The 12,470-nt window shown below is 50.4% G+C and overlaps 1 protein-coding gene across 3 annotated transcripts in view; it reads left to right on the top strand.

Annotated features, from left to right (window-relative positions):
- The window catches only part of rapgefl1 (Rap guanine nucleotide exchange factor (GEF)-like 1), a 38,624-nt gene that overhangs the window by 17,605 nt on the left and 8,549 nt on the right, over window positions 1-12,470 (top strand). For all 3 annotated transcript variants that reach the window (XR_014911550.1, XM_085404919.1, XM_085404918.1), the window contains exons 3-14: window positions 505-583; window positions 1,919-2,141; window positions 3,535-3,632; window positions 4,166-4,278; window positions 5,876-6,043; window positions 6,438-6,535; window positions 6,776-6,898; window positions 7,001-7,179; window positions 7,330-7,420; window positions 7,859-7,909; window positions 7,990-8,077; window positions 9,125-9,189. Coding sequence is in view for 2 of the 3 variants with exons in the window: in XM_085404919.1 (XP_085261045.1) it covers window positions 505-583; window positions 1,919-2,141; window positions 3,535-3,632; window positions 4,166-4,278; window positions 5,876-6,043; window positions 6,438-6,535; window positions 6,776-6,898; window positions 7,001-7,179; window positions 7,330-7,420; window positions 7,859-7,909; window positions 7,990-8,077; window positions 9,125-9,189 (1,376 nt within the window). In the remaining variant the exon portion in view is untranslated. The remainder of the gene's footprint in view (window positions 1-504; window positions 584-1,918; window positions 2,142-3,534; window positions 3,633-4,165; window positions 4,279-5,875; window positions 6,044-6,437; window positions 6,536-6,775; window positions 6,899-7,000; window positions 7,180-7,329; window positions 7,421-7,858; window positions 7,910-7,989; window positions 8,078-9,124; window positions 9,190-12,470) is intronic.

Raw genomic sequence — 12,470 nt, 5'->3', positions numbered from 1 at the left:
ATATTTATTGGACTCTTAACTGTAAATGAAATACATTTGTACCCAAGCATATGATTTTTAAACCTTTTATCAACTATTTATATTTTAACCATTTCTTACTGCAAGCCCGAATAATTGCAGACAGGGCTACATCTGGAAAAAACGTTTGTTGATGAAAAGACAAAAATGATAAGAACACTCATTGGTTACGTCGACTCGTGATGTCATCCCCCTGTTAAAAATGCAGCGGTCCATAAAAGCTGGACGCAGGTCTAAAAAATTGATGCCTTAAACCTGCGGTCTGTCTGACGTCCAGCAGGGGGCGACTCCTGAGAGTTCCTCTGGATTAGCATTGCTGCACACGGCGTCTACCTCAAACCCGTTTCCCTCAGCCCCGCCCCCGTGACGTTGGTCGGGCCTCTGAGCGTGTGTGCGGATGTCGTGCTTCTCTCCTGGCTGCAGGCCTGTGTTGTGTTCAGGGACAGTCTGTACAGATAATCTCTGTGTGTTTGTGTCTCTGTGCAGAAACGCTCCTGGATGACTTTATGTTGACACATCCCATCTTCCTGGCGGCGGACAGGCTCCAGCAGGTCCTGCTGCAGCAGTATCCTTCACGCGCTCACAGGCATGCGTGCCTGGCTGTCGAGCGGTCGCCTCGCAGCGTTATCTGCTGCGGGTTCTGCAGGTTTGTGTCTGAACAGCTCCGGTGTTGTTTTGTTTCGTTTCTGCAGCGTTCCCACGTTGTTGGCATTCCAGTGACGGGAATGGGAAGTTTTCTGCTTCAGTGGAAAAACAAAACCTGGCTGGCAGACTTCCATGAAACCTCCATGATGTCATTGTTTTACCCATAATGACCTCTGACCTCAGCGGTTTTATCACCACGCCTTTGAGTTTGTAGATCCCAGGAACGGACGAATCGTGCTGTGACGCCTTTACAGATATCAGCTGTGATTCTGTCACCAGAGCGTCGAGTGCTGCGGACCAATCACGCTTCAGCAGGTCAACGTCAGCGCTTAGAACAGGAAGTCCTGAAAACCCGTGGGCGTACACACAGGAAGAGACCGTCATCACCGACTGAACTACCTCAATCTCCTCAGCCACTGAGCGCGCTCTGTAGCATCCAACAGGAACAAGACTCAGACCTGAAACTGATCTCAGATCAGCTGAGCAGGACGCTCACATCTCATCTTCACCGTCAGCTCTTCGTCCGCTAACCCAAAAATGAATAAAGAGCACATTTAATGACCGGTGCAGCAGCTCGACACTCGCAGCGCAGAAAAGCAGATTTCTGCTGCAGCCGCAGATCTGCCACAGAGAGCGATGAAGAGCTGAGAGGAAGAGGAGCAGAGGGGGGTGTGGCCGAAAGAAGAAAGGGAAGGACAGGCGAAGAGAGAGCTCCATGTTCAAGAACACGAGACGTTCAGGGACTCGTTTAGGAAGGGGTGAAGGGATCAGACGGGGGGCTGGGCACATTTAGCCTTCTTCGTGGACAGAGCCGTGATCAGAGAAATGGCGCTCGTCAGGCCTTCAGTCTCGCCGCATTGAACAGTCGTGATGATTCACCACAAGCGTCGCTCACAGCTCAGCTGCTTTTAACTTTTCTCAGCTCTGCACTTCCTGCGTGCATTCCCAGGGGATCATGGGAACTGTAGTTCTGTTTTCATAAAGAGGATAAAAAACAAAAAGCAGCATCATCGGCCAATCGGAGGAGAGGAAAAAAAGAGTCTGTGTGAGGCAGATGTTTGTGTGTGCGTGTGGTGATATGTGGGTCATCATGGCGGCGTCTCCAAGCTGCAGCTCTGTGAAGCTGAAACAGCTGATTATGGGTTTGTGCTGGCAGCTGTTTGTTTGTGACGACAGCAACAATCACACCTGTGAGATTTGGTTTCAGAGCGAAGCTTCAGGCGAATGTGTTTCCTCCTTAACTTGACTTTTCCAGATTCAGCCTGGAGGGAGATGGAGGAGGGAAGAAAGGGGAGGCGGAGGGGTGGAGGAGAGAGGGAGGAGGGAGAGGAAGAGGGGAGGAGAGGGACAGAGAGATGGAGGGAGCGATGGACGGAGCAGAGAGGAAGCAGGCGGTGCTGACGGTGGCGTTTCGATACCTGGACACCTACAGAGAGCTGCTGCAGGAGGAGGGCGAGCGCAGCAACAGCTTCCCCAAGGTTACACACACGCAGACACACGCAGACACACACACACACACACACACACACGTAGACACACACACACACACGTAGACACACACACGCACACACACACACACGCACACACACAGACACACACACGCAGACACACACACACGCAGACACACACACATGCAGACACACAGACACACACACACGCAGACACACACACACACGCAGACACGCAGACACACACACACGCAGACACACACGCATGCAGACACACAGACACACACACACGCAGACACACACACACGCAGACACACACACACGCAGACACGCAGACACACACACACACACACACACGCAGACACACACACACACACACACACACACACACACACACACGCAGACACACACATGCAGACACGCAGACACACACACACGCAGACACACACACACACGCAGACACACACACACACACGCAGACACACACACACGCACGCAGACACACACACGCAGACACACACACACACGCAGACACACACACATGCAGACACACAGACACACACGCACGCAGACACACACACACGCAGACACGCAGACACACACACACGCAGACACACACGCACGCAGACACACACACACGCAGACACGCAGACACACACACACACACGCAGACACGCAGACACACACACAGACACACACACACACACGCAGACACACACATGCAGACACACAGACACGCACGCAGACACACACACACGCAGACACACACACACGCAGACACACACACACACGCAGACACACACACACACACGCAGACACACACGCACGCAGACACACACACACACGCAGACACGCAGACACACACGCACGCAGACACACACACACACACACACACACAGACACACACACACACACGCAGACACACACATGCAGACACACAGACACGCACGCAGACACACACGCACGCAGACACACACACACGCAGACACACACACACACGCAGACACGCAGACACACACGCACGCAGACACACACACACACACACACACACAGACACACACACACGCAGACACACACGCACGCAGACACACACACACACACACACACAGACACACACACACGCAGACACACACATGCAGTATCCGTCTCAGCCCTGAGTGGTTCCTGCAGGTCGGATCCAAATTTCTGGAAAAACAATAATAACAATAAATAATGTTAAAAAGCTCCAAATCTCCACCTGCATGTTTCCACACCTGTGACTCCTCCCACTGTCAGCGTGAAGACTGCATCACGGCGGTCGATGCACAAACATCCGTTTTTTATTTGAATACTTATTCTTCATAATCACTGCTGGGACTGTCTGGATCTGAAGTAAGTGTGTGTGTGTGTGTGTGTGTGTGTGTGTGTGTGTGTGTGTGTGTAGGAGCTGTACATGTGTGCCGTACAGGAGTTGGCCCAGTATCCTGAGCTGGTGGAGGACGTCCTGAAACTGCAGCGATGGACCGAGATCTTACACTGCCCGTAAGACACACACACACACAGTAACACACACACAGTAACACACACACACGGTAACACACACACAGTGTAGTCAGCGGGTGCAAGCTTCCATACAAACTTTGGCGTCTGAGTCCGTCAGGGGTTTTTAGGTGACCATGTTTGCAGCCAGTTTCATGCAGGGTTACAGGCTGGTCTCTAGCCCCATGTGACCTAAACCTGACCAATCAGAGCGCAGTAATCTGTGTACAGTCTGCACACAGCACGCTTATCATGTGTTGATTTCTGGATGTTGATGTTCACGAGGTTTCTTTATTGCTGCGGCGCTCCATCGTGACTCACACAGTTATCATATTATTATTCATCATTAACGTTTCTATTGATCGCACTCTCACAGCTTAAACAATGAAACACTTTTTATTAATCATTTTTATACTCTGCTAAATATTTACTGTAATAAGTTATTTTATCGATTTGTTATATTTTCTGTGAATTACTCTCAGTTTCTGTGTAATTGTTGTTTGGATTTATTGGACGTGTGTTTGCTCTGCGAGCAGCTCTGACGAGGAGAAGGAGAGCAGGAAGAAGCAGGTGCGCCCTCTGTTCAGACACTTCAGACGCATCGACGCCTGCCTGCAGCCCAGAGAGGCCTTCAGAGGCTCCGACGAGAGTACGACACCCTCGCACGCACACAAACACAAAAGCGGTGTAATCTGTAAACACACACAGAGTTTGAATGCAAATACACCTGCAGTCTGTGGCAGGGATAAACAAATCACACAGCGACACACCCAGAACACACACACACACACAGCATCAGGAGAGCAAGAACAGCAGGGTGCTGCGTGTGTGTGTCTGTGTGTGTGTCTGTGCGTGTCCTGCAGTCAGTCAGGTTTATTTGCAGTCATACTCCCGGCAAATTTTGACTTAAAGTTATTTTTATTCAACCAGCAAGTTGTTTTTTTCCCTCTTTATTTATAGTTTTTCATGTAATTTGTCCCAACTGATACAAAATGACACAAGTGTCTCCCGAAAGATAAGAAGATGATGTACAAGAAGCATTATTGTGGGAAAAATGATCAGCGTTTTTATACATTTGAGCAAAAAGTGTCAGAATTGTTCGCACCCTTCTCAATGATCAATAGAAAAAGCTTTATTGGCTTTTACAGCAATCAAACGCTTCCTGTTCTTGCAGAGCAGCTTTTTGCACGTCTCCACAGGTATTTTTGCCCACTCATCTTTTGCAATGAGCTCCAAATCCTTCAGTTTGGAGGGTCCTCTTGCCATCACCCTGGTCTTTCGCTCCCTCCACAGATTCTCAGTTGGATTCAGGACTCTGGCTGAGCCGCTGCAACACGTTAGTGTTGTCTGCTAACGTTTATTCAGCACGTTTGCTGTGTTTTGGGTCATTGTTGTGTCCAAGGCCGCGTTCCTCTGCAGACTGCCTGGTGTCATTGAATCTTCATGGATCTGTTTTTCATGGTTCACTGTGATTGGTTCCCTGGTCCATTGGCTGAAAAACAGCCCCAGCATTAGGTTCCCACCACCGTGTTAGACAGCGGGGGCGGCGCTCTTCGGGTTGAAGGCTTCTACTTTTTCACGCCGAATGAAGGAAACATCATTGTGACCAAACAATTCAATTTTTGTTTCATCAAAACACAGACGACCAGAAGCATTTGAAGGCCGAGCGAGCTTTTGTGTGCCTCATCAGGAGGAGCACCGTGCTTTTCTGTAGGTCCTGTTTCCTAATCTCAGTTTATTATAACCGAGGAAGACGTGTTTAATCTCTCTATTACAGCTTATTTAAGACTAAGAAATGCCTCGACCGCGTGCTGCCATTGAGCGCTTTGGTCCCGTAACGTGTTTACTTTTTACTTTACACCAGTTTTTTGTGTGAGACCTGTGTCATGGAAAACAGACTAAGCTGATCAGCTGATCAGGACTGAGAGAGATGCTTAAAATGTTCAGAGAAGAGAGAAAGCTGCTGGATGCAGCCATGGAGCTCCTACATGCAGCTGGACGCCACAGAATGACGGAGCAATGTACAGCCGGGAGTCAGGGTGACCTCTGTTCAGTTTCTCTGCTTAGTTTGTTCTTATAGTTCTAACTGTGTTCAGAGCGTCGACAGACGTGCTTGGAAACACATGTATGAGTAACCACATTTTGAGTGGCAGTTACTATAGTAACGACAAGCCATGATGTCAGGTGACTGCAGCCATCTTTGATGCTGCGCTCTCAGAGGACTCACTGAGTGTGTGTGTGTTCAGTCTTCTGCAGGGTGTACACTCCGGATCATTCCTACGTCACCATCAGGAGCCGTCTGTCCTGCCGGGTTGGAGAGATTCTGGCTCTGGTCAAAGAGAAGCTCCAGTACAGCGAAGACCAGCCAGTCCTGCCGGGAAACCTCATACTGGTGGCCGTGACGTCAGCCGGAGGTCTGCACACACACACGCACACACACGCACGCACACACACACACACGCGCACACACACACACACACACGCACACGCGCACACGCACACGCACACGCGCACACGCACACGCACACACACATGCACACACACACACACACACACGCACACACACACACGCACACACACACGCGCACACGCACACACACACGTGCACACACACACACGCACACACACGCGCACACACACACACGCACACACACACGTGCACACACACACACACGCACACACACACGCACACACACACGCACGCACACACGCACGCACACACGCACACGCACACACGCACGCACACACGCGCACACACACACGCACAGCTCTGTCTGTGTGTTATTAACGGCTGTGTTGTGTGTTCAGAGAAAGCCGTGTTTCGTCCCAGCGACGAGGCCGTCTTCACCACGCTGGGAGTCAACACTCACCTGTTCGCCTGCGAACCCTCCGAACTCGACTCGCTGGTGAGGATCTGATTGGTTCATGGCTGTCATTGAAACAAAGGTTACCCAAACATGCACACATGCACCTGATTCCTGTGCATCCAGCTGCACACGAGGACCTTTCTGCAGAGCTTTAACTTTGCTGCTATCACCTGATGTCTAACCGACCAATCAGGACGCAGTAGCAGCTTGCTGGGGCAAGTCTCACTCCCTCTCTCACATCTTCTGGGATTCTGATGAGATAATTTCCTGTTTCCTCAGCTTCCTCTTCCTGAGGAGATCCACTGGACGCCGGGCGACAGTAAACTCCACGACATGTCGGCAGAGGAGGTGGCCAATCAGCTGGTGGTGTTCGACTGGGAGCTCTTCAGCTGCGTGCACGAGGTCTGAGTGCGCCGCAGGATTTGAAGGCTGTTCTGTCTCAGTGACGCAGCTTCAGCTCACAAACGAACAAACGCACGTCTTCTTCGTTGGTGTCTCCTGCAGGTGGAGTTTGTGTGTTACGTGTTTCACGGAGAGCAGTCGTGCTGGCGCCCCCTGAACCTGGAGCTGGTACTGCAGCGGTGCAGCGAGGTGCAGCACTGGGTCGCCACGGAGATCCTGCAGTGTCAGTCGCTGCCGAAGAGGATCCAGCTGCTCCGCAAGTTCATCAAGATCGCAGCGCTGTGAGTCCACCACGAACACGCCGTGCACACGCACAAAACTGAGTTAATGAGGGGACTTAGGAGAGGAGCTGCGCCCCTCTGAGATCATGAGGCAGTCCGCTTCTTCTTCTGTGGTAGGTTTAAAGATGAGCGTCTTCTTCTGTGTTTCAGCTGTAAGCAGCAGCAGGACCTGCTGTCCTTCCTCGCCGTGGTTCTGGGTCTGGACAACCCGGCCGTCAGCAGGCTGAGGCTCACCTGGGAGGTAGGACGCCGTGTGTTCTCCAGCAGAGGCGTTAGAGCTGTGCAGACCTGAACCGGAGGTTACCACGGTGACCCTGTGGTAACCTCCGGTTGCTTTGGTAACATGTTTCCAGAGCGGCTGGCGAGTGGTTGCTGGGGGTTCTTTGCTGCAACAAAAGCCCCCGTGCAGGTTGCTGCTGTTGCCTGTGCTTTGCACGACGGACTCCAACTTTTCTGCAACTGTTTTCGAAGCGGTGGAAAAGTTGTACCTTCCCACTACAACCAGCAACTTTCACTTCCGGTCAGCACTCATTAGGAAACTTTGCAGCGCAGTGCCTTCTGCCTGACCGACTCCCTGCCGTTTGTCCGTATTTCACCCGTCGCGCTGACCGTGTGAAGCACTGATAAATGTGTGTCCATGTGTCCGTCAGTGTCTCACTGCTGTCCTCTCCGTGTGCAGGGTCTGCCGGGGAAGTTCAGGAAGCAGTTTCAGCAGTTTGAAAGCATCGCGGTGAGTCACACGTTTTTATCTCTAATGCTTTCTGACCCGAGTTAGAACGATGACGCTCTGACCGTCACGCTGTCCCACAGGACCCGTCCAGGAACCACAAGTCCTACAGAGACCTGATCACCAGCCTGAGGCCTCCGCTGATCCCCTTCACTCCTCTGCTGCTCAAAGGTGAGCCTGCACGCTGACATCAGCACATTACCAGGCGTGACAGCGGCGTCTGCGGTGCTTCAGTAACGCTGAGGTAACTACTGATGAATCACTACAGGTTTGACTGCAGGATTTAGCTGAATCTATGAAACTGAGGAAAGCTGAAAATCAGGAAGTCAAACCTTCTGGAAGTCTTCCAGTATTCCAGTTCTCAGACTCAGCGCGGACTCCGAGAGATAAAAAGCATTTTTAATGGAAGTGCAGAAACCCCGGAGACGATTTTCTTCTTTAGTGTTCAGGACGTTTGGTTTGTTTCCCTCTGCTGATGAAACCCGCTGCAGCTTTCTCCTGGAATCAGCAGCACGAGGTAAACACACCCAGGTCCACCAGTTCACTCATCGATCGTCCATAAATCGCTCTGATTGGTCTTCTGAGACTCGCACGCCTCCAGCTGTGGACCACAGCGGCTAGCTGCACCTCGCTAATTAGCACCTTTGGCTAATCAGCCCTGTGCTGCTGTTAACCTGCCACACACACACACACACACACACACACACACAGCATGCCTCTCACTGTGTGTGTGTGTGTGTGTGTGTGTGTGTGTGTGTGTGTGTGTGTGTGTTTTAAGAAGTAAAAAAGTTAAACGAGATGAAAGACAGAACCAACGAAGAAGAGGACTCTTTGAAGTCTCTGAACCTGTGTGTGTGCTGCCTTTAGCTCTCTGTCTCCATGGTAACAGAACCATAGAGATGGAAGTGAAGAGTTAAAATCAGGAATCTGGGATTACAGCTGATACTTTTCCCTCGGCGCCCCCCTGTGGTGATGACAGCGCTGCACATTAACACGTGATCGATCGCTGTCCCGGTTTCTTTGTTTTGGTCGTTTGTTCTTTCATTTTTGTATCTTCCGTTTTATGTTATTTGTTTTGTTTTTCTCTCCTTTGTTAATATGTTGCTTTAAAAACACGTCTCACTGACTGCAGTTCGTTTGATCGTTGTGCGCATCACTGATTCTGTGTGTTTGTGTCCTCGACTCATCGCCGGCTGACGTCTCGTTTTTTCCTGCCAGACTTGACGTTTCTTCACGAGAGCTGCAAAACGTTTCACGGTGAACTCGTCAACTTTGAGAAGATGGTGAGTGGCGTCACGCTCGCACCTGAAAACCAGCTCAGAGTTTAAATGATGTGATTCAGACACTTTGGGTCGCGGGACGTACTAAACGTACTAAAATGAAATGTTTTTGAAGATAAATACGAGTAAAAACAGACGAATATTTTTCCAGAATAAATAAACTGAAACTTTTTAAGATTTTGGTCCAGTCAAAATTAGAGAAGTTAGAAACATGAATGTGCTGCAAAGAACAACTAAATACAATTTGTGTCCTTTTCAGCAGAAGTTAAAATAACAACAAATGAAAACACTGAGTTTTCTTCTGCTTTGGCAACAAGTTCGTTGGTTTGGTGTGAGCTCGTGCGTCGTGCAGATGGTCAGGATGGACCACAGGTGTTCATCTGTGAGACGACTCCTGTGTTCAGCTTCTCACAGATATGTGCTACCAAACAGGCACCAGGTTCGAGCCGCATGTAGACGGCGCTGCGGCTTCAGGAATGGGGCGAACAAACCGAGCGCCCCGTCACACTGCAGCTGCACGGGTGCAGTTTCCATGTCAACGAGGCGCGAAGCAGCTCCAAATTCTCTTTTTGTGCTTCAAGGTGACCAAAGCGCCGTGCGAACTCACCACAGTGCGCATCTGGGAACAAGGTTGAGCCGACTTGGTTCAACATTACTTGGCTACAGGATATGATGGCGGTTATGGTCATGATGTAGTTGTCCTCCTGCATCCTGACAATCAGCCTGATTTCACCTCAGTAAGTCACATGATAGGGTGGGGCAGCAACAGGTTCACCTGAAACTTTGGCTGATTGTGACCCACACCTCTTTCCACACCTTGGCTCATGTGATTAGGTTCAACAGTGGGCCCATGACCCTCTTGGGGACTCTCCACCTGTTGCTCTTAGAACTGAAGAAGCTTCTCGGATGAAACTTTTTCAAGGAAACATAAAGAAGTCCTGACACTTTTCTTTTTTTTTTTTCAAGGTTCAAGGTTCTTTATTTGTCACATGCATAGTTATACAAGTATAACACACAGTGAAATGTAGCCTGACACGCTCCTCGACATGTGCAAAAAAATTGGGGGGGGGGGGGGGGGGGGGCTGTAGAGGAAGAACATTATATATATATATATATATATATATATATATACATACATACAGTTGTCAGCCACCTCCTGTACATGGATGACATCAAGCTGTATGCCAAGAGTGAACGAGACATCGATTCACTGATCCACACTACCAGGCTATACAGCAATGACATTGGAATGTCGTTCGGACTGGAGAAGTGTAGTCGGATGGTATCAAAGAGAGGGAAGGTAGTCAGAACTGAGGGGATTGAACTACCAGAAGGCAACATTGCAGACATAGAGGACAGTTACAAGTACCTGGGGATCCCGCAGGCGAATGGGAACCATGAAGAGGCTGCTAGAAAGGCTGCAACCACCAAGTACCTGCAGAGGGTCAGGCAAGTCCTGAGGAGTCAGCTGAATGGTAAGAACAAGATCCGGGCCATCAACACGTACGCCCTGCCCGTGATCAGGTACCCTGCTGGGGTAATAGGCTGGCCAAAGGAGGAGATAGAAGCCACTGACATAAAGACAAGAAAGCTCCTGACCATGCATGGAGGGTTTCACCCCAAGTCCAGCACCCTGAGGCTGTACGCTAAGCGGAAGGAAGGGGGCCGGGGACTGGTGAGTGTCAGCACCACAGGATGAGACAACGAACATCCAAGAATACATTAGGAAGATGGCCCCAACTGACCGAGTGCTCAGTGAATACCTCAGGCAGCAGAAACCCAAGAAAGAGGAGGGAGACGAGGAACCATCATGGAAGGACAGGCCCCTGCACGGTATGTACCACCGGCAGATAGAGGAGGTGGCTGATATCCAGAAATCCTACCAGTGGCTGGACAAAGCTGGACTGAAAGACAGCACAGAGGCACTAATCATGGCAGCACAAGAACAAGCTCTGAGCACAAGATCCATAGAGGCTGGGGTCTATCACACCAGGCAAGACCCCAGGCTGTGTAAAGATGCCCCAGAGACAATCCAGCACATAACAGCAGGGTGCAAGATGCTAGCAGGCAAGGCATACATGGAACGCCATAACCAAGTGGCCGGCATAGTGTACAGGAACATCTGTGCCGAGTATAACCTGGAAGTCCTGAGGTCAAAATGGGAGATGCCCCCAAGGGTGGTGGAGAATGACCGAGCTAAGATCCTGTGGGACTTCCAGATACAGACGGACAAAATGGTGGTGGCTAACCAACCGGACATAGTGGTGGTAGACAAACAGAAGCAGACGGCCGTAGTGATCGATGTAGCGGTTCCGAATGACAGCAATATCAGGAAGAAGGAACACGAGAAGCTGGAGAAATACCAAGGGCTCAGAGAAGAGCTCGAGAGGATGTGGAGGGTGAAGGTAACGGTGGTCCCCGTGGTAATCGGAGCACTAGGTGCGGTGACTCCCAAGCTAGGCGAGTGGCTCCAGCAGATCCCGGGAACAACATCGGAGATCTCTGTCCAGAAGAGCGCAGTCCTGGGAACAGCTAAGATACTGCGCAGGACCCTCAAGCTCCCAGGCCTCTGGTAGAGGACCCGAGCTTGAAGGATAAACCGCCCGCAGGGGCGTGCTGGGTGTTTTTTTTTTTTTATATATAGTATATACACTGGGTGAATGTGCAGTAGTAGCAGCAAGCAGGTGAATTCTGTACATTAATATGAATAGACATCTGACTATTTTACAGGATAGACAATATAAGCATATTTAAAATTAAAGGAATTGAAATGTACATTGTGCCTTGGTTTAGTGTCTGGAAGAGTCCTGACTCAGTCAATTATAGATGATGTGAGAGGGCGGGTGTGTGTGTTTAGGGCACGGATGGCTTGGGGATAGAAGCTCCTCTTGAGTCTCTCTGTCCTTGCCCGGAAGATGTGGAACCTTCTACCAGATTGCAGAAGTTGGAACAGTTTGTTGCATAGCTGTTCCCAAACCACGATGTCATGTTCTGTGTGAGGATGCTCTCCACAGCGCCTGTATAGAAAATCCTGTGGATCTTTGGAGAGACCCTGAACTTCCTCAGTTGTCGTAGGTGATACAGGCGCTGCCTAGCCTTTTTGGTCTGGACCTGAATGTGGGCAGCCCATGTCAGGTCTGAGGAGATGTGGACACCAAGATACTTGAAGGACTGCACCCTCTCCACTGGAGCTCCATTGATGATAATGGGCTTGTAGTCTCTGTGCTGACCCCTTCTGAAGTCCACCACCAGCTCCTTGGTCTTGCTGACGTTCAGCTGGAGGT

This window comes from Rhamphochromis longiceps, linkage group LG4 (genome assembly GCF_057381845.1).
Source record: "Rhamphochromis longiceps isolate RC_006_pf linkage group LG4, R_longiceps_female_GT1.1, whole genome shotgun sequence".
Taxonomy (NCBI): Eukaryota; Metazoa; Chordata; class Actinopteri; order Cichliformes; family Cichlidae; genus Rhamphochromis; species Rhamphochromis longiceps.
Note: the sequence above shows the minus strand (reverse complement) of the source record. Positions and strands in the feature narration are given on the sequence as shown.